We start from the raw sequence: 26,236 nt of genomic DNA, 5'->3' as shown, positions 1-26,236 counted from the left end.
CCCACTCCCCGTGTTCCCTCCCTCGCTGTCTCTCTCTCTGTCAAATAAATAAATATAAATCTTTTAAAAAAAGATATTATTAATAGTTGGGGGGCAGTATATCACAGCTCCCTATTCTGAGGACTGCAGTAAGTGGTCATGCATCACTACTTACATGAAAGTAGGAATAAATGAGGAGTATGGAGGTTACTAGACTTTGTCACAAGTGAAGTAACAGACATTATGCTGGAAGTAATTGTGGAGGAGGTAATGAGAAAATCTTCAGACACTATTTCCTGGAATTAAGGAGGAGTGATAAACACACAGTAGTGGAGTAAAAGAGGGATAATGGGTATCCAGATACTGTGCTGGTGTAGGATAAGGGGGTCTCAAAACACTCTCTTAAGGGGTCAGCAAACATTGTCCTAAGTTGGGGCAGAATTCTGGGTTGCAAGACATTTAGAAAAACCCCAGATACAGTACTGGATGAAGTAAAGGGGGTTAACAGTGGGTTGCCCACCATACATTGTTCAAAGATAGAAGGCATATGGTAGATCATCAGATACTGTGAAAGGGTGAGGTGAAAGGGAGCTAAAGATGAATCAGACACTGATCTAAGGTGGAGTAATGGGATGTGTCACTAAGCACTATGAAATTTGAGGAGGGTAAAGGGGCAATTCCTAGGCTTGCCCCCTTGACCAGGTTCTGTCCCGATCCTCAACCACTATGCTGTTGTTCACAAAGGCGAGAGCATCTCTGCACAACCTCACTACTTCCCATTCCCAGTTGTTACCAGTGCACTGACGTGGAGGAACCATTCTGCTGGTTCCAATTTGGCTGCCCAGCAGCTAAGTGTTCAATCAGAGGCCACTGCTGCCAGTCTTGGGTCAGACACCTAACTTCCAAGGAAGGTCTGCCCTGTTTGCTCTTAGCCCCTTCATACTATTAGCTTTGGGCCTGTCAGAGCATAAGGAGTGGGTCTATAGGTAAGGGTCTGGGGTGAGGTAAGGTTGTGCATGCTAGGGCAAAGTGAGCAGGCTATTCTGCAATGATTTTGGAGCTCACTGTGGTATTTCTGAATCATGGTAAGAAATCCTGGAACACCAAGCATCTATGTGGGATTTCCACTGTATCAGTTTTGCCTTCTTTCAAGTGGCTGGCATCAGACCAAAAGGTTTATGGTGATATTTCAGCTTTAGGGCCAGAAAGGAGGCACAGCCCAGGTAAAAACTAGAGATGAAAAAGCTTGGTGTTTTAGGCAAGTTTGTTCTCCCCGTTGGAGCATCTTATGCTGCAATATAGAAAAGATCAAAGGGAAGTTGTGATGAACAGGGTCAACGCTCCACAATGTGCATTTATGGAATGCTTGTTGTTGCCAGGCACAGGCCAAGGCTCACAGTGGTGAACAAAACAGGGAAAAACATTCTAGTGTGGGAGCCATAGACAAGTAAGTAAAATATACAGGGTAGCATGGCAGTAAGTGCTATGGAGAAGGATAAAGGATACAGGGGAGGGGGCCAAAATTTTAAACCAGGCAGGAAAGCACAGGGGCCTCTGGGAAAAGGTGCCACTGGAAGACATGAAGGAGCTAACCACACAGATATGAGGAACTCTGTTCTTCAAAGAGAGTGCAAAGGCCTTGAGACAGGACCTGAACTGATGTGTTTGAGGCACATGGGGAGAGGTGCTTGTGGAGCCCATGGCATGAAGATGGACACAGAGAAGACATGAACAAATGTTGAGGTTTTTAAAATATGAGTTACTGATTTGTTATTATTATAAATGTCAGGTCATTAAGGAAGGCAAATGAGCTAGAAGAACTATGACAGCAAAAGGGAGACTGGATGAAAAGCTGACCAAAATGACCTGAAAATTCTTACCTCAGAAACTTTCCTGAGGGTAGCAGAGGTTCAGAAAACACTATGCTGGGAGCTAAATGAGGTAATGGCAGTCAGCAGACACAGTGTTTAGCACTAATGCACTTATGGGTGTCAGAAGACAATGTGCTAGGGACTCATGAGGGTCAAAGACACTTTACTGGTAGATGATAAAGGGGGGTTACAAGTCATGATGCTAGAGGATAATGGGTCAACATACACTCTGAGGTTTGTGTCCGTATACATAAAGAACTTTTTTACTGAGTTATCTCTTTCTTGATGGAAATACTCAATGGGGGATGGATACACACAACCATGTTAGATTCAAGAGAAGTATGAAAAAACACCTGAAACTGTCAGACAATGTGTTCTGCAGCAAACATCTCACAGAACTTAGGGTTTGTCACTATTGTATATATTATGTTGTTCTACCATTCAGCTTGCTGGCACTTTACCTATTCCACAGTAAACAGGATTATCATTAACACGACATAACATAAACTTTCCTATGCAGAATTTGGTAACAATGTTCCATCATATATATGTTGTCTTTGTTTGTTTGTTTTTTAAAGTAGGCTCCATGCCCAGTTTGGAGCCCAATGCAGGGCTCAAACTCACAACCATGAGATCAAGACCTGAGCAGAGATCAAGAACTGGATGCTCAAACGACAGAACCACCCAGGCGTCCCTGTTCCATCGTATTTTTTGTGAGAAGCCTTCTTCTAATCTGTCAAATTGACAAAATTACTTTTTCTTCCAGTATGAATGCCTCAAGGCTTAATGAAGGTAGTGACAATGTGGGAAGGGCCCCCTTCATTCAAGGCTCTCTTCTGTACAGTAATGTGTGACATTTTGATGGGGCATTTCTACTTATGATAATATGCATATTTTTCTGAACAAATTCAATGATGTAAAATCAGACCTGATCTCACTGAGGTTTTCTCATACCACTCCTCTCAAGTGTGAATACTCTGATGGACATTGAGCACAGATTTCTGGACGAAGCCTTTCCCACAGACTACACACTTATAAGGTTTGTCTCCAGTGTGTGTTGTCTGGTGTTTATTCAAATTTGACCTATCTGTGAAAGCCTTCCCACACTCGGCACATACATAAGGCTTTTCTCCTGTGTGAATTCGCTGATGCACTTGGAGTTGTGATTTCTTAGTGAAAGATTTGCCACAGTCATTGCATTCATAAGGTTTCTCTCCAGTGTGAATTCTATGATGTATAATCAACTCTGACTTCTGTCTGAAGGTCTTCCCACATTCAGAACAGATGTAGGGCTTTTCTCCAGTATGAGTTTTCTGGTGTTTACTGAGATTTGACCTGCCACTAAAGGCTTTCCCACACACAGCGCACACATATGGTTTTTCTCCTGTGTGAATTGGCTGATGCACGAGGAGCTGAGATTTGGAGGTGAAGGATTTCCCACAATCACTGCATTCATAAGGTTTCTCTCCAGTATGAATTCTCTGATGAGTAATGAAGTTTGATTTCCGGATGAAAGCTCTTCCACACTCACTGCATACATAAGGTTTCTCTCCTGTATGAATTTTCTGATGCACAATGAGTATTGACTTCTGGTTAAAGGCTTTCCCACATTCATGGCATTCATACTGTCTTTCTCCCGTATGAATTTTCTGGTGTATATTGAGGTGTGACTTTTGGGTAAAGGCTTTTCCACAGGTACCACATTCATAAGGTTTCTCTCCAGTATGAATTCTCTGATGCGTAATCAAATCTGACCTTTGTGTGAAGGCCTTTCCACATTTGGGACATATATAAGATTTCTCTCCTGTGTGAGTTTTCTGATGTGTAATAAGATTTGACCTGTTGGTGAATGCCTTCCCACATTTAGTGCACATATAAGGTTTCTCTCCTGTGTGAATTCGTTTATGTACATGGAGTTGTGACTTGGAAGTAAAGGATTTCCCACAGTGGCCACATTTATAAGGTTTCTCTCCTGTGTGAATTATTTGATGTGCAATCAAGTGAGCCTTCTGGATGAAGGCTAGTCCACATTTCATGCATACATATGATTTTTCTCCTGTATGAATTCTCTGGTGCACTGTGAGTGCTGACTTCTGAGTAAAGGCTTTTCCACAATCACTGCATTCATAAGGTTTTTCCCCAGTGTGAATTCTCTGATGTATAATCAGTTCTGACCTGTACGTAAAGGCCTTACCACATTCAGTACATATGGAAGATTTCTCTCTACTTTGAACTTTCTTATGTGTAATAAGGTTGGAACTATTATTAAACATCTTCCCATATTCAGTATATATAAAGGGTTTCATTCTTGTGTGAATTCGTTGATGTACCTGGAGTTGTGACTTAGAAATGAAGGACTTCCCACAGTTATTGCATTCATATGGTTTTTCTCCAGTATGAATTCTTCGGTGTGCAATCAAGTGTGTCTTCTGGATGAAGGCCTGTCCACATTCGATACATATATAGGATCGCTCACCTGTATGAATCTTCTGATGCATCTTGAGTGTGGACTTTTGTGTAAATGCTTTGCCACAATCACTGCATTCATGGTGTCTCTCTCCAGTATGAATTTTTTGATGTATACTGAGATCAGAGTTATAAGAGAATCCTTTTCCACATTCACTGCATTCATAAAGTTTCTCTCCAGTATGAATTCTCTGGTGCCTTAAGAGAGAAGATACTTGGAAAAAAGCTTTTCCACATTCACTGCATTTATAGGGCTTCTCTCTAGTATGGGTTCTCTGATGTGTAATGAATTCTGGCTTCTTTACAAAAGCCTTTCCACAGTCAATGCACACATAAAGTTTTTCTCCTGTATGAACTTTCAGATGTACCCTGAGCTGTGACTTCTGGGTGAAGATCTTTCCAAATTCAGCACATTCATAAGATTTTTCCCCAGTATGAATTTTCTGATGTTGAGAGGGTGCTTGTTTATAGCTGAGGATTTTTCCACATTGATTATGGTCCCATAACTTCTCTCCTGTTGGAGAACACTCAGGGTCAGTACAGGAAGAAATTTTACTATCTTCAGTAATCTTATTAATGTTCTTTGATGCACTGTTTCTATAATGACTGTGTAAATCTAAATTATGCTTCAAAGCATTTCCAAATGAGTCACACTGATGGGGTCTTTTTGGTGAAAGAATGTTTTGGCTCACATGAATTATTTTTCTAATGTCCTTATATTCATAATCCTTTGTAGTCAAAATTTTCTTGATGAAAGCAACATTTCTTAAAGATTTGTTTTCTCTTTGCTGATAGCTCTCTATCTGGTCACCCATCTGCCACAATTCTTCTAGAATGAAATACAACAAAATATCACTTGTAGCATCACCTTCCTTCTTAATGTAGAAAGAAGCTTTTTCAGAAATTTTCTGCTGTGATGTTTGAAACCTAAACTCTCCTCAAAGGAGAATGATGTTTTAGCTCAAAGACCAGTTAGCAGAGGCTAGAGGGGAGGGTCATATGGCTCATCCATGTTGAACAGAGAAAAGGGTGAGGGTGACTCATTTGATGAAGAGGCTAGTGACAGTGGCAATAGGAAACATTCTACAATATAATTCACTGGTTAGATTAAATAAACATTATGAACATAAACCACCATGGACAGAAGTGAAAAAAGTAAGGCAAACAACAAGATATACAGCACAGCAACATTTATATAAATGAATAATACCCCGTCACTTTAAATTTTAAAATATCCATGCATTAAAAAATATGTTTCCATCATATAAAACAATTGCCTATGGTCAGAAGTGAGATGGGTGTGGGGAAAAAGAAATGGTAATAAATCAAAAAATAAAATACAGGAGTTCCCCCCTTATCTGAAGGAGACATGTTCCAAAACCCTCAGTGGATGCCTGAGTCCTCAGACAGTACCGAACCTGATTTTTTTTTCTTATTCAGTCAAGAACTTTCAGCTTTTCACTTAAAGGATGCACTTTATGGCTTCTCTTTGGCATATCGAAATTGCCATCATCACTACTCTTGTGCTTTGGGGTCACTGTTAAGTAAAATAAGGGTTACTTAAACAGAAGCACTGCAATATCATGAGAGTCAATCTGATAACCAAGATAGCTACTAACTGACTAGTGGTCCGGTACCATTCATAGCATGGATATGCTGGACAAAGGGATGATTCAACTCCCAGGCAGGATGGAGTGGGATGGCAAGAGATTTCATAATGCTACTCAGAAAGGCACACAATTTAAAACTTATGAATTGTTTATTTCTGGAATTTTCCATTTAATATTTTCAGACCATGGGTGACTATGGGTAATTGTAACTGCAGAAAGTGAAATTGCGGATAAGGTCCAACTACTGTAATAGAGAATCTTTATCCAGACTGATGATGGCAGTGTGCCCTGAATGAGGACCATGATTAAACTCAAACTTCATCATGTGAAGTATAGAAATAAAACAATTACAAAAATCAGCCAATGAGGCAGAGAGACCCCAGTTAGTGTGAAGTCAACCAACATTGGAAGGAAATATCAAAAAAGTCCTCCTAGGGGCGCCTGGGTGGCTCAGTCATTAAGCGTCCGCCTTCGGCTCAGGTCTTGATCCCAGCATCCTGGGATCGAGCCCTGCATCGGGCTCCCTGCTCCGCAGGAAGCCTGCTTCTCCCTCTCCCACTCCTCCTGCTTGTGTTCCTGCTCTCTCTCTCTGTCAAATAAATAAATAAAATCTTAAAAAAAAAAAAGAATTTATTAAAAAAAAAAAAAAAGTCCTCCTAAAGATTAAGAGACAATTACCCCTAAGTCATCAGTTGGGTGAAAGGCATGGGGAATGAGGAAATGAGAAATCTTATGTTAGTGCCCATGGAGAAAACAGGAAGACAGGCTGATGGGAGTTAATGTTCTGAAGCATCCCATAGTAGAAAGAAAGAAATGACAGAGGACTACCAGAACTGGGAGTGTGTGACTTACAGTAACTTTGAAAGAAAGCAGATCCACAAATGCCTGAATGCATAAAGAATCTTGGACAATGGGGAAGGCAGAAAGAAAAAGAATGTTTGAGAAAAGGAGCATAACCAAGAAAAAAAGAAAACCTTTAATGAGGCAGACTGGCATGTGATCCAGATTCTAAAAAGCCAAAGAAGATAATTAGACATGATGAAGGCATTTAGTCATTTGAGAGGCCAATGTCAAGGGTCTTCAAGCAATACAAAAAAAGTTAAAGCCTTCCAAAAGAGTCCTCTTAATAGCATTTCAAAGATGCCAGTCTTTCTCAAAACAGCTGAGATTTGCTCCCCTTTCTCCCATCTGTCTGAGTCACACTCACTCACCTGGACAGCTCTGATGTGGGCTCTCACCCTGCAATGCCCATGGCTCCTTTCCTTGCTCCAACATGAAAACTTCTGGTTGGGGAACTTCATACCCTGTTCGTAAGAAATGATAAAGGACTGGATCAGCTAATTATGTTTCAAAGCACAATCAATAAAGTCTTGTTCAATGAAGTTTTGTTCTTCAGGAATGTAACCATGTATTTCCGGGAACAGAGTAATATTCAGAATGCCCAAGGGGATAAAGAATCCTAGACAAAACCATCATACTTCAGATGTCTCACAGCATTCAGCAACTGAGAATGGAAACACTCTGTGTGGACCCAAGTGACTGTGCTTACCTACAGAGAGCAGGTGACTGTAGGTCTCCAGCATCACATCCCGGTACAGGTTTCTCTGAGCAAGGTCTAGATGCTGCCACTCATCTCTGCTGAAATCTACAGCCACATCCCTGAAGGACACCGATCCCTGTAAGGGCACATTCCTGTTCAATATGAATAATCAGCTTTGGGGGATAGAGAGACTATATTTAGGAATATGGAAAGTGGGTTTTGTTGTTAATTTATTTCCTCTTTTTTTTTTCATTTTAAAAGATACATTTATTTTATTTTATTTTTTTATTGTTTTTAAAGATTTTATTTGACAGAGAGAGCACAAGCAGAGGGAGAAGCAGGCTCCCTGCTGAGCAAGGAGCCCAATGTAGGACTCGATCCCAGGACCGTGGGATCATGACCCGGGCTGAAGGCAGCCACTTAACCAACTGAGCCACCCAGGCGTCCCAAGATATATTTATTTTAGAGAGAGAGAGAGAGCGCAAGAGTGGGAGGGTCAGAGGGAGAGAGAATCTCAAGCAGACTCCATGCTGAGTGCAGAGCCCGACGTGGGGCTTGAGTTCATGACCCCGGGATCATGACCTGAGCCAACACCAAGAGTTGGACGCCCAACCGACTGCACCATCCAAGCGCCCCTACTTCCTCTTTTTAAAAACTCACCTCCCATTTCCATTTCCCTAACATTTTATTATGGAAGATTTTGAACATACAGAAAATTTTAAAGAATCTGCACAGTGAAAATCTGTATACCCACCACTCAGGATCTATCATTAACATTTTATTTGTTTTCACACATTTATCCATCCATCAATCCATCTTACTTTTATACAGTTCAGAGTAAACTGTAAATGCCAGTATACTTTGTCCTAAATACTTGAGAATGCAAATCATTAACCTGAGTGTAATATTTGTTCACCTTTCTTAAGATAAAATTTACTCACAATGAAATGTACAAATCCACAATATACCATTTGAAGTTTTGATAAATACATATACCTGTTTAATACAGGAACTTTTAAAAAATGGTATTTTTTACAGAGTTCATATTGAATATCTAGTTTTACACAATATTTTGTAGGAGAAAGAAATCCAATAAAGAATTTCTGCCATTTTTTCTATACTATAGTTAATTACTTTTCAAAACTGAAAAATGAAATAGGCTCTTTTAGTCTTCTAGAAGTGGATGAATAATTTGTGATACAGTTTCTGAACAATTTAGGACCAGTCAATATGCTAATCCTGGGAAAAAAGAAATGAATTGTTTCTAATCTTCTAGCAACTTAAAAGTCCTACGATTTACAAGAAGGAAAAAAGAAGACACAAGTTCACTAAAGTGTCAAAAAGTAAATCTCTTTAGAACACACTGAGGACCCAAAAAAGGAAAAGGTGTATTTGACATGGGGCAGTAAGTTTTTATTAGTTGAATTTAAGTTGAAAGATGGTAAGTGTAGGATGCCTGGGTGGCTCAGTCGGTTAAGCATCTGCCTTTGGTTCAGATCATGATCCCAGGGTCCTGGGATGGAGTCCTGCATTGGGCTCCCTGCTCAGTGGGGAGTCTGCTTCTCCCTCTGCATCCCCCACAACTTGTGTGCATGCTCTTGCTCTCTCTTGCAAAAATAAATAAATAAAATCTTAAAAAAAAAAAAAAAAGAAAGATGATAAGTGTAATACAAAATGGAGGGTAGAGAAGGTCATTTTCCAAAGAAGACAAATGTGTGAGGAGATAGGAAAATACATGATGACTTTGGGGAATACTAAATAGCTCTATATAATGGAGAGAAGTCTGCATGTCATGTCAGGAAGGTGGTTATGGAAAAAACAGTTTGATCACAGAACAAGTAAGGATTTTTTACTTTCAGTAAAGGTAATTAATTAGATTTATATTAATTTTTTTCATATAAGATCCCTATTGCAGGATAACCAAATAAATGATGAGGAAAAGTTTCTTACAGAATGATTCTAGCTAATAAATGAAGACGTTAGAACAGAATTAGAATATCATAATTTTGTAATTCCTATGAAATAATGAATTTATTCAGTAATCATTAATGATTGCTTAACTGTTTCAAGTGAAAGGCTGAGAAGTTTACAGTGGATGGACCAGCTAATAACATCTACATCCAACGATGAATTTTAACATTACAAAAGAGAGAACCAAAAATTATGTGCCTCCTGAAATGATATAGTAACTGATTTCATTATACCATCAAGTATTCTTATCAAAGAAAAAGAAAAATCCAACCTGAATCTTCTAACCCTCCAGATCAAACAAATCATCCATAGATAAAATGAAAGAAAGAAGAACATACGGAGCAATATAAGACTGAAATGTCAGCTAAATCCGGAAGGCAGCAAATGGCCCATTTCTTCAAAAAAATAAATTACAATAGAAAAGATAGTGGAAGGGAATCTTTTCTTTATTAAAAGAGACTTTAAGGGGTGCCTGGCTGGCTCAGTTGGTAGAGCAGGTGACTCTTGATCTCAGGGTGGTGAGTCTGAGTCCCACACTGGGTGTAGAGATTACTTAAAAATAAAATCTTAAAAAAAAAAAAAAAGAATTAAGAGTCATACTAACTAAATGCAACTTGTAGACTTTGGCCCTTCACTAAAACAAACTGACATTAAAAAGACATTTATGACATATTTAAAAAAACTCAAACAATAACCAGGTACTAGATGATATCTAGGAATTACCGTTGTTTTAGGTGTGATAATGACATACTAGTTATGTTAAACAAAAAGAAAGAAAAAAAGAATTCCCATCTCTTAGAGATACATGTCAAAGTATCTGCAGATAAGATAGGTGTTTGGGATTTGCTTTAAAATAATCCAGCAGCTAAGGGGACAGGAGGGTTGTTTTAGATGGAATTAGAATGGCAGAATATTGAAGACTACTAACATTAGGTGGTAAGCAAAACAGATACAAGGGCTCCTTAAACTACTCTCTCTACTTTTGTATACATTTACTTCTTTCCATAATAAAATATTTTTTAAAAACATGATCCTCCATATTAAAAAAATTTAATCTGTAAATGCATAATTGAAGGAATTCTTACCTAGAGTCATAAACATTTATTTTTAAATATTTTATTTATTTATTTGACAGAGACACAGCGAGAGCGGGAACACAAGCAGGGGGAGTGGGAGAGGGAGAAGCAGGCTTCCCGCAGAGTGGGGAGCCTGATGTGGGGCTCAGTCCCAGGACCCTGGGATCATGACCTGAGCCAAAGGCGGACACTTAACGACTGAGCCACCCAGGTGCCCCGAGTCATACATTTAAAAAATAAAGGATTATAGGAGGGGCGCCTAGATGGCTCAATCAGTTGAGTGTCCGAGTCTTGGTTTCAGCTCAGGTCATGATCTTGTGGGTTATGAGATGGCGTCCCATGTTGGCTCTGTGCTCAGTGGGGAATCTGCTTGGGGGGTTCTCTCCCTCTGCCCCTCGCACTCACTCACACACTCCCTCTCTCTCAAATAAATAAATAAATCTTTAAAAAAAAAGGATTATAGGGAGCTGAATACCCACACTCAGCAATTTATAGAAACAGTAGATAGGAAATAATGATATAAAAGAACAAACAATAGGATCTAATCAATATTTATAGACTACTCCAAGTAACAACAGTGAAGTACACATTCTTTTCAAGCACCCATTGAACAATGACCAAGACAGACCATAACCTAGCCTGTGAAACAAATCACAACAAATTTAAAAGAATTCAAATAATACATAGCATCTCTGACCATAATGGAATCAAATTAAAAAGACAACAGAAAAATCTGCAAAGGAATTATATTACAAAATAGTAACAAAAACTATCTGGAAAGCCACAAAACATTTGGAAATTAAACACACATTTCTAAATAACCTGTAAGTCGAAGAGGAATTCTCAAAAGAAAATTCAGAAAATACACAGAACTGAAAATGAAAATACATTGTATCAAAACCTTTGGGATGCACATAAAGCAATGCTGAAAGAGAAATCATAGCACTAAATGCTTTCATTAGAAAAGCGGAAACAATCCAATTAAAAAATGGGCAGAGGTGAATAGACATTTTTCCAAAAACATATAGGAAGCCAACAGGTACATGAAAGGGTGCTCAATATCACTAAACATTAGGGAAATGCGTATCAAAACCATAATGAGATACCTTATACCTGTCAGAAAGACTATTATCAAAACAAAACAAAAAACAAGTAACAATTACTGATGAGGAAGTAAAGAAAAGGGAAGCCTTGTGCACTGTAGGTAAAAATGTAACTTGCCGGGGGGGTGGGGGTGGTGCTCAGTTGGTTAAGCGACCAACTCTTGACCTCAACTCAGGTGTTCATTGCAGGGTCATGAGTTCAAACCCCATGTTGGGCTCCATGCTGGGTGTGGAGCCTACTTAAAAAAAAAAAAAAAAAAAGTAAATTGGTGCAACCACTGTAGAAAACAGTATAGAGGTTCCTCTAAAAACTAAAACTAGAACTACTATATGATCCAGCAATTCCATGTCTGGGTATTTATCCAAAGGAAATGAAAACAAACACAAAAATATAGATGCCTGGGTGGCCCAGTCGGTTAAGCATCTGACTCTTGGTTTTGGCTCAGGTTATGATCTCATAGGTTTTTTGGGGTTATGAGATCAAGCCCTGCATTGGGCTCTGCGCTCGGCATGGAATCTGCTTGGGATTCTCTCTCCTTCCCTTATTTATTAAGTAAATAAATCAAAAAAGATATATGCACCCCCATGTTTACTGCAGCACTGTTCATAATAGCCAAGACGTGGAAGCAACATGTGTCCATCAATTGATGAATGGATAAAGAAAATGTGATACACACACACACACACACACAGGAATATTATTCAGCCATAAAAAAGGAAAGAAGTCTTGTCATTTGTGACAGCATGGATGGACCTAGAGGATATTATGCTAAGAGAAATAAGTCAGACAGAGAAGTACAATTAGCATATGATCTCATTTATATGTGAATCTCAAAACTAAAGAGAACAAAATAAAAAAACAAAAGTCACAGACACAGAGAACAGATTCGTGGTTATCAGAGGTGGGGGATGGGTAGTTGGCAAAATGGGTGAAGGCAGTCAAAAAGTAAACTTCCAGTTATAAAATAAATATGTCATGGGGCTATAATGTTGCAGCATGGTGACTATAGTTAGTAATATACTGTAATGTATAAAGTTGCTAAGAGTAGCTTAATCTTAAAAATTTTCATCACTCACACAAAAAATTATAACCATATGTGATGATGAATGTTAATTAGACTTATTGTGGTGATCATTTCACAATATATACAAATATCATATTATGTTATATACCTGAAACTAATATAATGTTATATGTCAAGCATAAAGCAATAAAATAAAGGGGAAAATTGTTAAATCACTGAACTAAATTCCTACCTCAAGAAACTAGAAAAAGAGCAAAGCAGACTCAAAGCAAGCAGAAGAAAGAAAATAATAAAGAGCAGGTATCAATGAAATTGAAAACAAAATTAAAAAAAAACAAGAAAAATCAATAAAACACAATCCAGTTATTTGACAAAAATCAATAAAATTGATAAGCTTTCTTGATTGACCTAATAGTCAACAGACTGGCAAAAATAAAAAGATGATACAAATCACCAATGTCAGGCACCTGGGTGGCTCAGTTGGTTAAGCGACTGCCTTCAGCTCAGGTCACGATCCCAGGGTCCTGGGATTGAGTCCCACATCAGGCTCCCCCTGCTCTGCGGGGAGCCTGCTTCTCCCCCTGCCTCTGCCTGCCACTCCCCCGCTTATGCTCTCTCTCTCTCTGTCAAATAAATAAATAAAATCTTAAAAAAATCACCAATGTCAGTAATGAAATAAATATCAATACAGATCCAGGGGTGCCTAGGTGGCTCAGTCGGTTAAGCATCCAACTCTTGGTTTTGGCTCAGGTCATGATCTCAGGGTCCTGGGATCGAACCCTGCATCAGGCTCCGCACTCAACTCAGAGTCTGCTTGTCCCTCTCCCCCCCCATTTCTCCACCCTTTCCCCCACTCATGCTCTCTCTCTCTCCAAAATAAATAAATAAAACCTTAAAAAAAAACAAACAAAAAAAACAGATCCAGCAGCCATTTAAAGGAAAATAAGAGACTATAAAAACTCTATGCTAATAGACCCAAAAATGTAGAAGAAATGTACCACTTCTTCAAAAACCACAAACTACCAGAAGTCAGCTATTAAGGAATAGAAAAGATGATGATCCTATAACCATTAAATTAAATTCTTAATTTAAAAGTTCCTGAAAAAAAGAAATCTCCAGGCCCAGATAGTTTTACTAGAGGATTCTACTAAATATTTAAAGAAGCATTAGTCTCATTTTTACACAGTCTCATCTAGAAAATAAAAGAGAACACTTCCCAACTAATTTTGTGAGGCCAGCATTACTCTGATATCAAAATTAGACAATGACAGCACAAAATAGAATACTACAGGACAATATATCTCCTGAACTTAGATGCAAACATCCTCAACAAAACATTAACAAGTTACAACCAGTAATGAACAAAAAGAATCATGCACCACCACTATATCTTGCAATGCCCTTTGATGATCTAGAATTGTTTCAAAATAAATAAAAAGATTTTAAAAATATACTGAAGAAGGTGTATTCTCAAAACAGAACATTTCAGAATAGGCATGAGTGGAAAGTCGGTCATGAGGCCCCTGCACAATTCATGTGAGACAATATGAATTTCTTACTTACCTAAAGTTAAGGCTGGAGTAGTAAAGCTATAGAAGGGATGGATATTAAGGAGATAAAATTGACATCAGGTGTGAAGATGAGAAAAAGGGACCCAATTATCAGTTATTCAGTACAACTGTTGATTTGTACATATTGAAATTTAGGTGATTAGACATATACGAGGATGTATGCCAAGTAGTTGAATAGAGAGCTAGCATGGAGATGAAGATTCAAGAGTTGTATGTACAGAGCAGGCCACTGTATTCAGGGGAGGGAAAGAGCATACAGGGAGGACAAGGACAGACAAAGTATATCTGTATCTGTGGAAAGTATATCTTAGATATCTGTGGTTTTTAATGTCTAAAATTACGATTTTTTTTATTTCTTCATTTAATTGTGGTCACAGATGATAGTTTGCTTCTTTGTGATTTGTTGATTCTGTTTATGGGGCTTAAAACATTGTCATTTCTTTGAAAATGTTCCGTATATACTTGCAAAGAATACATGAGCTCCGATTTTTCTCTTTCACACACTTGGATACTGATACCCTACATATACCAAAACCCCAGCCCTCAAACCCAATGTCATCAGAATTTAATGGGGAATAAAGAAGATGTCATATTAGTAGCTTTGACTCCTTACCAAATGAGCTTCTTATAAACAGTTTGTCCAGGAAAAAATCTCCTCATTCAAAGATAATAATAAACATCTCCTGATGTACAAAGATACTATAGCAAAAAGAATGAGAGAAAAAAAAGAAGAAATTAAAAGGAACATGCTAGAAATAAATTACCACAATATAGAAGAAAACACATTCACCATGATTTCAAGGAATTCACTAAAACAATTAACTACCTAAAATAAATAGGAATCTAAGAGTCCAAGGAAGAAATAATGGGCAAACAGGCTAAAGAAAATGGTTATGTAAATTTTAAAAAAATAAATTGGCAGAACTCAGTAAAGAAGTGAAAATGAACAAGCAATACAGAAATGGGAGGTCTCTCTGAAAGCAATAAAACACCATGTGAAAACACAAAAAGTGGCAAGGAGCAGATTAAGACAAGTGAGCAACATGAAATGGAAATAAGGACTTTTAAAGGAAAATAGAAAAAAAAAAATAGAGTTCAATAAAAAACATCTAACAAACAAAAGAATCCTTGAAGTGGAAGCATAGAACTTCTATCATTAGTCACAGTATAAATTTAATAGATATTGTCTAAAACAAGAGATTAAAAGATTTAGTTAAAAAAAAAAGAGAGAGAGGCAAACGATAAGAGACTCTTAACTATAGAGAACAAACTGAGGGTTGCTGGAGGGGAGGTTGGCAGGGGATGCGCTAGATGGGGGATTAAGGAGGCACGTGTGATGAACACTGGGTGTTATATGTAAGTGTTAAATCACTAAATTCTGCTCCTGAAACTAATATTACACTATATGTTAACTAGCTAGACTTTAGATAAAAACTTGAAATATTTAAAAAAAAAAAGATTGAGTTCAAGATGTTAATGTGACAAAGATCATATTAAAAGAACCAACCATACAGAAAAGAATCCAAACCTTCCAAATTACCAGAATGGACACAGAACCAAAGTAAGAATACAGAATACAAGGTGAAAGCTATATAAAAGAAGTATCTTTATCAGAAATGTATGTAAAATACATCTTTCCAAACTGCTGTACAGAAAAAGTGCACAAGGACTCCGAAGGATGACAGTAAAAGGATGAGCAAAAGACATATCTGGAAATGCCAACAGAAAAGACACAAGAAACTCCATCTTAATATCAGATAGAGCTGAATTCTAGGGAAAAATTATTAAATATAACAAGGACACAATCCAAAATTAATTTCAGATGTCATTACTATCACCACACCAAATTTCATAGCATCGAAGTTTATGAACAGAAACTACAGATATAGACAGAAATATATTTGTGGTGGGAAACAGTATCTCTCAGCTCCAACAGATAAAGTAAAAACAAAAAACACACTGTACAAACATCGTAACTATATAAGATAGCTTATTGATAAGACAGCAAATTCTGTATCCTAAAAAAGTCATGTGCCTATATAACATTCAGAAATATTAAACATAAAATTTGCACACACACACACTTTACACAAAACTTAACATTTCACGAAGCAGAATAAAATCAGTGCAAATAAATCTCTCCAAAGCTGCATCCTAATTTTATTAAAAGTAGAATTAGCTTAAATAAAAATCTTAATACCTAAAAGTGAAAATGTGGTAAACAGTAATTTAAGATTTGGTGAGAAATTTAATATGTTCCTAGAAATTCATCCACTCCATCTAGATTTTATATTTATTTGCATAAGACAATTATTTTTCTAAATTATTTCTGAACACTTTTGCTGTATATCTTTTGATATATAGCATTTTTATTATTTGTGAGATATTTTATTATTTTAACTTTGGAGTGGACTGCTAAATGAGGAAATAATGTCTCTTTCACATGTGTCCCTATGATAAACCCTATTTGGCTATTGTTTTCATGTACTCTTGAATTCAGTTAGTTAATACATTTATGACTTCTGCATCTATGTTCATAATTTCCAGTTCTTTTACTGTTCTTGATAGGTTTGGGCATCAAGATTCATATAGTAAACAAAATAAAACAAACACCACAAACAAGGTTGGGAATAACTTTAGATCATCATCTTTACCCGAAACTTTGGCATAAAGATCAACTATTAATCCACATGATGTTTTCCATCATATTTGACTGTATAGGAAATGTTTGATAAACATTTTAATTTCCTCAAGGGCTTCTGAACCATCTGTATTTACCAATTTTGACATTTATTTTTTGTAAAACTGTATCCCTTTTGTTTTGGTTTTCATATTTTTCTATGATTTTGTATAATATTCATTCAAGATTGTTTTAACCTTTGATAAAGCAGTAACCATCTCTCCTGTTTTGTTACATACTTCCAGTGTATCTTTACTCCCTGTTCTTGATCACCACCACATTCAGAAGCCACTTATGCTTCTGTCAGACATCTTCATCAATTATGTTTGACTCTACGTGACTAATTTCTTCCCTTATTTTATTGTTATTTTCTAGTCCTTATTGTTATTTTATATTTATTGAATTCTTTTTTTTTTTTTTAAAGATTTATTTGAGAGAGAGAGAGAGCACAAGAGGGGGGAGCAGGAGAGGGAGAAGCAGACTCCCTGCCGAGCAGGTAGCCCGATGCGGGACTCGATCCTGGGACTCCAGGATCATGACCTGAGCCGAAGGCAGTCGCTTAACCAACTGAGCCACCCAGACGCCCTATTTATTGAATTCTTTTTCTAACTTCTTCAGTTCTAAGTGTTACTCATACCTTAGGTCTTTTCTCCCCCAAACTTCCAGGATTCCTTAAAAAGGCATTTAAATTTGTATTTTTTCCCTCTATCTACAGTTTAGCTTTGCACACAAACTTTAAAATGTAGTTCTTTATTTAACTGAAATTAAACTCAAGGAATTTTCTAAGATCCTTTATGGTTTTCCCTTTAAAGAATATTTATGTAGGAAAAAATTTAAAGTTTTCAGATATGAGGGTTTCTTTTGCTAGCCTTTTACTTTTTTAAACTGTTTTTTAAAAATTGCAGTAAAATGTACATAAAATTTACCATTTTAAAATGTATAGTTCAGATATTAAGTCTATTCCCAAAGTTGTGCAAAAGTCTTTTACTTCGTATTTCTAATTTAATGCTCTTGGTTAGAGAGTAAAATCAACATTATAGCAAAGTTTCATATTTTTTGTCTGCCTGAATTAATGTTTTTGGAAGTAGTTCATAAAATAGATCAATGGAGAACCAACATCTAAAAAACAAATTTTAAAAAAAGAAGAGAAATATTTATGTGGGGAGAAACAGTTTAAGAAGAAATAGAGAAATACTTTGAGAATTACGCACAAAAACGATTTCTAATCAGGAATCTTATCCTCGGCCAAAGATCAGCATAGCATGAGGACAAAATAAAAGGCAGTTTTGGACATTCCACTTCTCCACTGTCATACAGTTGGCCTCTAGATGTGGAGACACCCATGTGTTGCTCATTCTTGGCAGAAAACATCAAGATTTGCTTCAGGGAAGTAAAGGAGTCTGGTTGCTTCCTGTGACCCACCTGCCGCTGCCCAGAGGCTCTGGTGACATATCAGAGGTATCTACTTGCAGGATGAATTCCCTACCCCCTGGGATTCTTCCTTCTCACCTCGTATGAATTATCACATTCCTCTGGAACCTGCACCAGGGATTTCTGGGGAGAGGTCCGATTAGCTGACATGATCAGGGTAGGTCTCAAACTTTATTCTCTCAGGAGCCTAAAGCTTTGTAGACATCTGTAAACTCAAGCAGAGCTGCTGGAGAAAGGCAGGCTGGAGTCTGGAAGATCTAACCCAGGAGCTCCCCAGAGACACCAAAAAACCTAGAACGACAATGTCCACACGGTCAGATACTAGATATTCATTACACAAACCTTTCCTGTGAACACCAAGGTGAAGTTCCCTGAGCTAGACACACAGAGCAGAGGCTCTCAAACTTGAGTGTGGATTCAAAACACTTGGGACTTCTTAGAATACAGTTAAAATTCCTCAACCTCACTGCAAGTTTCTGATTTAATAGGCCTTGGGTAGCAATTGTCTTAGTCTAGTCAGGCTGCTATAATAAAGTACCACAAACTGGGTAGCTTATAAACAACAGAAATTTATTGCTCACAGTTCTGGAGGCTGGAAAGTCCAAGATCATGGAGACAGTATGGTTGCATTTTAGTCAGGGGCCTCTTCCTGGTTCATAGCCAGCAGCTTCTCATTGTGTCTTCACATGATAAAATGGGCTCAGGAGCTATGTGGGATGTTTTATAATAGCACTAATCACTTATGAGTGCCCCACCTCCATGACCTAATCAGTTCCCAAAGGCCTCACCAACTGATACGGTATTTCTGGAGATTAGGATTTCAACATAAAAATTCTGGGGGAACACAAACATTCAGACCATAGCAGGGTCCAAGAATTTGCATTTCTAAGTAGTGCCCAGGTGCTGTTGATGCTGCTAGTCCAGGGACCACACTTTGAGAACCAGTGCTGTGGAGAATATAAAGTTTAATGAAAGCTGTGATGGATATTAGTCATGAGATATGGAGTAATATTACTTAAAATTTGAACTGTAGCTCTTATATGAGAATATGAAGAAGTTCCTTCCATTTTAGTTTCAAAAATAAGGATGAAAGTATCTATTTCATAGAGTTATAAAAATTAAATGAGATGATGCTCATAAAGTATTCATCTCCCTGGCACACAAGAAGCACATAATAAATATCAGCAATTACCATTCTCTATTAGATATTAAAACTTAATATAAAAACAATGTAATCAAACAGAGAAAACAACAGCTCAGACAATACTGACTTATACATGTAACAAAAATGGCATTCAATGAGTATGCACAGGACATTTATTGTGTAAGTGGCACTGACATAATTGACCATCCACCTGGAAAAAAAACAAACTATATCCCCATCACACATTATACATTAGACTGAATTCCAGCAGGACTAAACATTTAAGTATATGTATTTTATAAACTCCAAAAGATATTTAAATAAATTTTAGTAGTATATGTTTGCAGGAACATTGTAGTGGGGTGGGAGAGATCCTTATTATGTATATGAGAAAACCCAGATGATATAAAAGAAAAAAAATGGATATTTCTGGTTAGAGGATATTTCTTAATTATATATTAAAATACACTTTAAAAATGAAGATATATATAAAATTTCAATATGTAACAAGTTATCTCTAAATTAAAAAAAAAAAAATCTAGCAATCAATATGGGAAAAAAAGCACAGAAAAAAACCCTGAACAGAGGATATGAAAATTCACAGAAAAGGAAATTTAAATAGTAATTAACCAAAAAGATGCCAATTTTACTACCAGGAAAGCACATTACAGCAATTACATATAATTTCTCCTAAGAATAGTAAAAACTTATTAATTTAATTTTATTTTTTAAGTAGGCTCCAAGGCCAGCGTGGAGCCCAACGCGGGGTTTGAGCTCACCACCCTGAGATCAAGAGTCGGTCGCCCAACTGACTGAGCCACCAAGGTGCCCAGTAAAAACTTACTTTAAAAAATCCAGTGCTGGAAAGCATTTGGGAAAATGACCCGTTTTATAAATTATTGGTGGGAGCCTGAATTGTTATGGTATCTTTTGAGTTATTTAGTCATATCTATTATTAAAAATAAGCAACTGTTCCTAATAATAGTTTCAAATATACAGAGTGGATACTGACAGAAGGAAGGACAAGTGGACAAATCACTCCAGTGAGTTTACCTTTCTCTGTAATTAGTTAAGCAGACAAGATAAACAGAATATATATGAAACAAGACAATGAGAACACACATTGTTTTGATGTAATAGATGTGACATTTATGAAAACCGACCAAGAACTAACGGTAAAGCAAATTTTAAAACTCGAGCATTACCCAGAGGCATTACATGAAATAGACAACGCACTTCTAAATAACGCCCGGATGAAAGAAAAAAACTAAAATTTTTAAAAAGCCAGTACTTAGATTTGAACAATAAAATGCTACACATCAAAACTTATTAATGTTTAGAAAGCAAACTCATCATAGACCCCACCGACCCCATAACTGACTCCACAGCTCAGTGACCACTGACTCCCATCACTGAGCCCACAAATCCCATACTCATCTCAAAGATCCCCATCACTGACCCAAGAGACTCCCATCACTGCTCTCACAGCAACGGACGCCACAGACTCTTCACCACTGAGCCCAGAAACCACCATCACTCACTCTGCGGACAACACCCCCATCATCGACCCCACAGAATCCCTAATCACGACCAACCAAAATCACCTCAGAGACCCCTCGGAATTAAAATGCGGAGAAACTCCTGACATCAGCGGCGAAAAACCTTTCGAGGACCACTTCCGCTTCCGGTCTGGCCTCTAGCACCTCCTCTAATGAACTGTTGCTAGTGCGCATGCTCTGAGTTACCTTGGAAGCCGCACATGCCAACAGTTAACATGGTGCGGTTCTCGTAAGAGACGCTGTCGGACCGAGAACATGGCCTCGCCCAATGGTGCTTCTGCGCGCGAGCCGCCATCTTTGAGGCGTGTCCATTCCGTACAGCGGAGGGAGAGGCCTCCCGCCGGTTTTCACAGAGCGAGGCCGGGATTGCCACATAGAATGCAGGGGTGAGGCCCTGGTCGAGGTAGGCTTCTGTGAGGGAGAAGGTATTGGCGATGGGGCCTGGTACTCTGTGTCGTATTTAGAAAAGCTAGTTTGCCTCTAGGCATACGGCGCTTGGCTGAGAGCAATTATCTGCTGGGAGAAACCACCAGGAATGAGGGGAGCTAGGGAGGAAAAATCACCAAGGGAGAAGGACAAACGTTTTATATGTTACGGCTGAATCCTGGGAGGAGTCATCAAGGGATGAGGGGAGAAGTTACGACAGTACAGTCTACTTTTTGGAGAAACCGCTTAGAGAGAATGTGGAGAGGTCAGAATGGGAGCCCCATCCTGGATGAAACCACCCGGCAAGATAGATGTCAGAATGGGCTGCAGGCAGGGTAGTTTAGCCTTTTATGGGAGGAACCACCTGGGGAAATAGGGTACAGGTCGTGGTGGTCCAGACCTGTCCTGAAGGATACCACCATGGCAAGATGGCACCTTCGGAAGGGCGGGTGGAGGGAAATGGAGCCTTGAATGCCCATCAGTCTCCATTAGTAGGCAACAATGGTTTTTAATATGGTCAACGTGTGACAAAAAGCACTTAAGGAAAACTGCTATTTCTGTTTTAATTTACAAACTAAATAACAACGTCCTTGGGATGTAAATGAAGCCTGAAGTCTGGGGGTGGTGCGTGTGAAGACACAATTCCTTTCATCTGGTGAACTCCTAAACATTCTTCAAAACCCCGCTAAATATTGCCTCTGCCAGGAAGTTCTTCTACCTGACAGTGGTAGGAGGTTCTATGACTTACTGAAAGTCTGTGTCAATCCCAGAAGTGGGGAAAGTGTTTTGAGGGAACTAGACCTAGGCTCCGGTGTGGGCCTGCTAGGTACCTTCAGGCTAGTTATGTCTCTCTCTGGGATTCAGTTTAAAAATAGGGCCAGTTAGAGGGTTGGACTATGCTTACACCAGGTTCTCCTTCTTCCAAAGCCTGGTTGAAGGAAAGAAATCTGTGGAAATCTATTAGTGAATACACATTTTTATCAGAGGTCTAAGAATAACTGTTAATTTTGTTGGTAGTGTGATTATGTTAGAAAGAAGACTTATCTTTTAGAGATTTTTTAGAAATACTAACGAGCAAAATGTTAGCTTAAAAAACATCACTGAGGAGGGGTAGATGGATAAAACAAAATGTTGGTAAATGTTGAAAGCAGGTGATAGATACATAAAGTTCATTATAATGTTTTCTTCAGTATTTGTGTGAAAATTTCACAGTAAAAATTTAAAAAGAAAAGGAGTATAAAAATCATTTACAATGGAATATTATCAAGAAGAAAGCAGGTGTGTTGATAGTATTACATTATACAGATTTCAAAGCAAACAATATTAACAGAGATGTTCCAAATTTTAATAAGATGCAGCTACCAAGAGCATACAACACTAATAACATTTATCTAACAATATAGCTCTGAAATATATATAGCAAAAACTGGTAAAATAGGGAAATTTTGAGGAACTCACAATCACAGTAACAAACTAACATATCTTTCAGAAACAGATCAAATAGAAGAAAGGTAGGTATAAAGATATATTGGGATAACATAAGTAATTTGCTTGATATATATCTACATTTTGTTTTATTTTTAACCAGAAAAAGAACATTTTTTCAAATATACATGGAACACTCATAAAAATTCTCTAAAAAGTAGGACATAAAAGACAGTATAAAGCCCCCAAACTGATATCACATATGCCATACTCTCAGACTACATAAAAATGAAAATAGAAACCAACAGACAGTAAAATATATAAAATGTTCAAAATGCGTGTACATTAAAATACACACATCTGAATAATCCTGGGGTTAAGGACAACATAACACTGGCTATTGCAAACTATTTAGAATGAAGAGGAAAATGATAGATAGTACTTGCATATGAAAAATCTAAGGGATGGGCCAAGGTGATACCCAGAAGAAAATCTCACCTAAAATTAGGGAACTAGAAAGAGTGAAAACAAATTAATTAAGCTTTAATTCAATCACATTCTACTAAAGTCCTACTAAATACTCCCAAAGAAATTGGAAAGGAGGAATTAATGTGATAAACAGATGTTAATAAAATAAGTAGGGAAAAAAATCCTAGTAGATATGATTAATAAAACCATGAGCTGGTTATCTGTAAAAGGGTGCAGTCAGTTTTTAAGAAAGATCAAAAAAATAGAGAAGATATACGCAAGCAACGTTAGAAAGAAAATGGGACATTCCTATAGAAAGAAAATTTGAAACTCAAGAGAATTCTATGGTTATTTTGAGTAATATGTTTGAAAGCCTTTCTAAGAAAACCTAGAGAAAGAAATTGCCACATGAAGGAAAACTGAATAGGCCAAAAACCATAAAGGAAATGGAATTGGCACCATATGCAAAAACCAACCCAAAAGGATTAATGATTCAAATGCCAAAACATCTTTAATAAAACTGTTAGTAAAAAAAAAAATCAGCAAATATTTTTTAGACTTCATGGTTAAAGATTTCTTAAACAGACACAAAAGAAATATAAAAGTGATAAATGTGACTATATTAAAATTAGCACTTTTGTTCATCAAATGACAGTAAAAAAAGAAAAATGAAAAGTTATAAACTGGAACAGATAAACAGAACAAGAGCCTACAGGAGACTGGTAGCAGGAACAACTCCAAATCATTAAATAAAGCATAACAATACATATATGGCAAGAGATACGAAGAGGCATTTCATAGAAGAAGAAACTCATGTAGCCAATAACATGAATATTATATGAATAATGTGAATATTTAGGGAGAGAGTGTCCAGAAAGAAGGAACTGCAGATGCAAAGATTTCTAGGAATATCAAGGAACCCAGTGTAGTGGGAGTAAAGTGAGCCAGGAAAAAAGTGATGAGGAGATGAGGTCAAAGAGGTGACGAGGGGGCCAGGTTGCAGACGTTGGAGACAATTCTAAAGACATCAGCTTTTACTGTGAGTAAGACCCATGGGAGGGTTTTGAGAAGAGGAATGACATCATCTGATTCATTTTTTAACAGGATCCCTTTTGCTGCTTTTTGAGAATTGGTGGGAGGAAGGCAAGGGAAAAAGCGAGAAGATCATTTGGGAAGATTCTGCAATAGCCCACATAGCCTACAGCTGCCTCTACGTCCACTGTGCACAGGTACCACAGCTTGTATCGCTAACAGTTATGGGATGGAGCAATTAGGACCATGGCCTCTAGTGCATCTCTTTGACACTCATCAGAATCAATTCCATGTATGTCTTTATTCTCCACATCACTCTTCTCTGAGTTAAGGGTACCTTACTTTGAGGGGAGTTTCTAGGTAGGAACTTTGGGAGGTAGGTCTCATAATGTAGCAAACCCCCAGAATATAGGGTGGGAAAAATATGCCAGGAAGCCAGAAAGCATGGCAAATGCCCACTACAGTCCATCCCTTGTTGCCCAGCATCAGCATGTACTCTCCTTCTCAGCAAAACAAACAAACAAGCAAACAAGCAAACAAGCAAACAAAAATGCTGCCTCAAATAATGCAACTGTAACTTGTACAAGTCAAAATATGCTGTCTCCAAAAGAGTGAATCCAAGGTAACATTAGTGAATGCATCTAACTTCATATTTAGAATTTCTAGGTGATGTTCATTCATTTTCTGGTTCTGTCACAATCCCTTCTTGTTGTCCTATATCTTGTGAAATAATTGGTAAAGACATCTATGAACAGTATGCCCCTTATAAAATAACAGAGGGATGGGTGACAGGGAATAAAAAAATTTCTAATATATTATGAATCTATAGAAGACAAAGTAAGAAAGAAAATATAGGTAGCCAACAACCTTTTAAAAGCTCCACCTGGGGCACCTGGGTGGCTCAGTCTGTTGGACTACTGATTTTTGGTTTCGGCTCAGGTTGTGTTCTTGGGGTCCTGGGATCGAGCCCTCAGCTCGGGCTCTGCACTCAGCGGGGAGTCTACTTGAGATTCTTTCTCCCTCTCTGCCTCTGCCCACCCCTCTCAAATAAATAAGTAAAATCTTTAAAAAAAATAAAAATAAATAAAACTTCACCTGGAAAATCTGTTACCTGCCTTTTGAGTAGCAGGAACCTTATTTCCTTGTGCAAATCAGAATTAATCATTAAATACAGAATGCTTTTTATATCACTTTTCATATCATTCAGTGATTTGAGGAATACAAAAATGGCTATGTGACACTCTGAATTTCTAATTCAGTGGAATAAATTTGGTGGAATAGTTTCTCCCTGAACATTAAGACCTCCAAACCAGCAAAGCCCAGAGATGGTAATTTTTTAAATACGAGGGAAAAAATATTTTGATAGGAGATCATTATGTGCAGTACTAATAGGTGCTATCCCAGTCTCCATTTTGGTACCCAGACCCTAAAAAACTACCATATATTGGTTCTGATGAGACCATGTACTAGATGTGAGGACAATACCCAGCTTTACAAGGTATGGTCTTCCAGATGGTACTCTCGTTTAGTTTTTAACAATTTTAGAACACTATAGAGTTCTAAAATGTCTGAGCTTTGTGGGTGATAAGGTATAGAATAAGACCAGCAAATCTCAAGAGCATCAGCCTACTGCTTTACAAAATATTTTGTTAAGTTTAACTACGGACTAAAAAATAATGTCTGTTTAATGCATGTCTTCTTTAAAAGGTAGAACTAACATTCTTCATCTGTGCTGTCCAATATAGTGGCCACTAGCAATATGTGGCTATTGTAATTGTGCACTTAAGACATGGCTAGTCCAAACTGCGATGTCCTGTAAGTATAAAAAGCATATCTGATTTTGAGAACTTAACAGAATA

At 37.6% G+C, this 26,236-nt stretch overlaps 1 protein-coding gene across 8 annotated transcripts; it reads right to left on the bottom strand.

Annotated features, from left to right (window-relative positions):
• Positions 1-2,473: 2,473 nt before the first annotated feature.
• LOC116623236 (zinc finger protein 585A) lies at positions 2,474-21,151 on the bottom strand. Of its 8 annotated transcripts, none has more exons than XM_032390178.1 (5): positions 21,072-21,151; positions 18,402-18,614; positions 7,476-7,602; positions 7,138-7,230; positions 2,474-5,145 (listed from the first exon to the last, which is right to left on the bottom strand). In XM_032390178.1, exons 2-5 carry the CDS (start codon positions 18,471-18,473, stop codon positions 2,813-2,815), a joined length of 2,625 nt encoding a protein of 874 aa, XP_032246069.1. In that variant the 5' UTR covers positions 18,474-18,614; positions 21,072-21,151; the 3' UTR covers positions 2,474-2,812. The 8 variants fall into 8 exon arrangements, with proteins under 8 accessions (XP_032246069.1, XP_032246076.1, XP_032246070.1 ...); XM_032390185.1 differs by having other exon boundaries at positions 2,474-4,830; XM_032390179.1 differs by lacking the exon at positions 21,072-21,151 and adding an exon at positions 20,927-21,065.
• Between the last annotated feature and the right edge of the window lie 5,085 nt (positions 21,152-26,236).

Source organism: Phoca vitulina, unplaced genomic scaffold (assembly GCF_004348235.1).
Source record: "Phoca vitulina isolate PV1807 unplaced genomic scaffold, GSC_HSeal_1.0 scaffold58, whole genome shotgun sequence".
NCBI classification, from domain to species: Eukaryota; Metazoa; Chordata; class Mammalia; order Carnivora; family Phocidae; genus Phoca; species Phoca vitulina.
This window is presented reverse-complemented; position numbering and strand designations above follow the sequence as displayed.

Excerpts from the sequence above, each read along its gene's own strand:
- LOC116623236 (XM_032390178.1), bottom strand. The coding sequence starts at position 18,473 with ATGTCAGCTAATCGGACCTCTCCCCAGAAATCCCTGGTGCAGGTTCCA. Across the intron at positions 7,603-18,401 it reads AATGTGATAATTCATACGAG|GGATCGGTGTCCTTCAGGGA; the intron begins GTGAGAAGGAAG and ends GTGCCCTTACAG. Across the intron at positions 5,146-7,137 it reads CCCACATCAGAGCTGTCCAG|AAGAATTGTGGCAGATGGGT; the intron begins GTGAGTGAGTGT and ends ATTTCATTCTAG.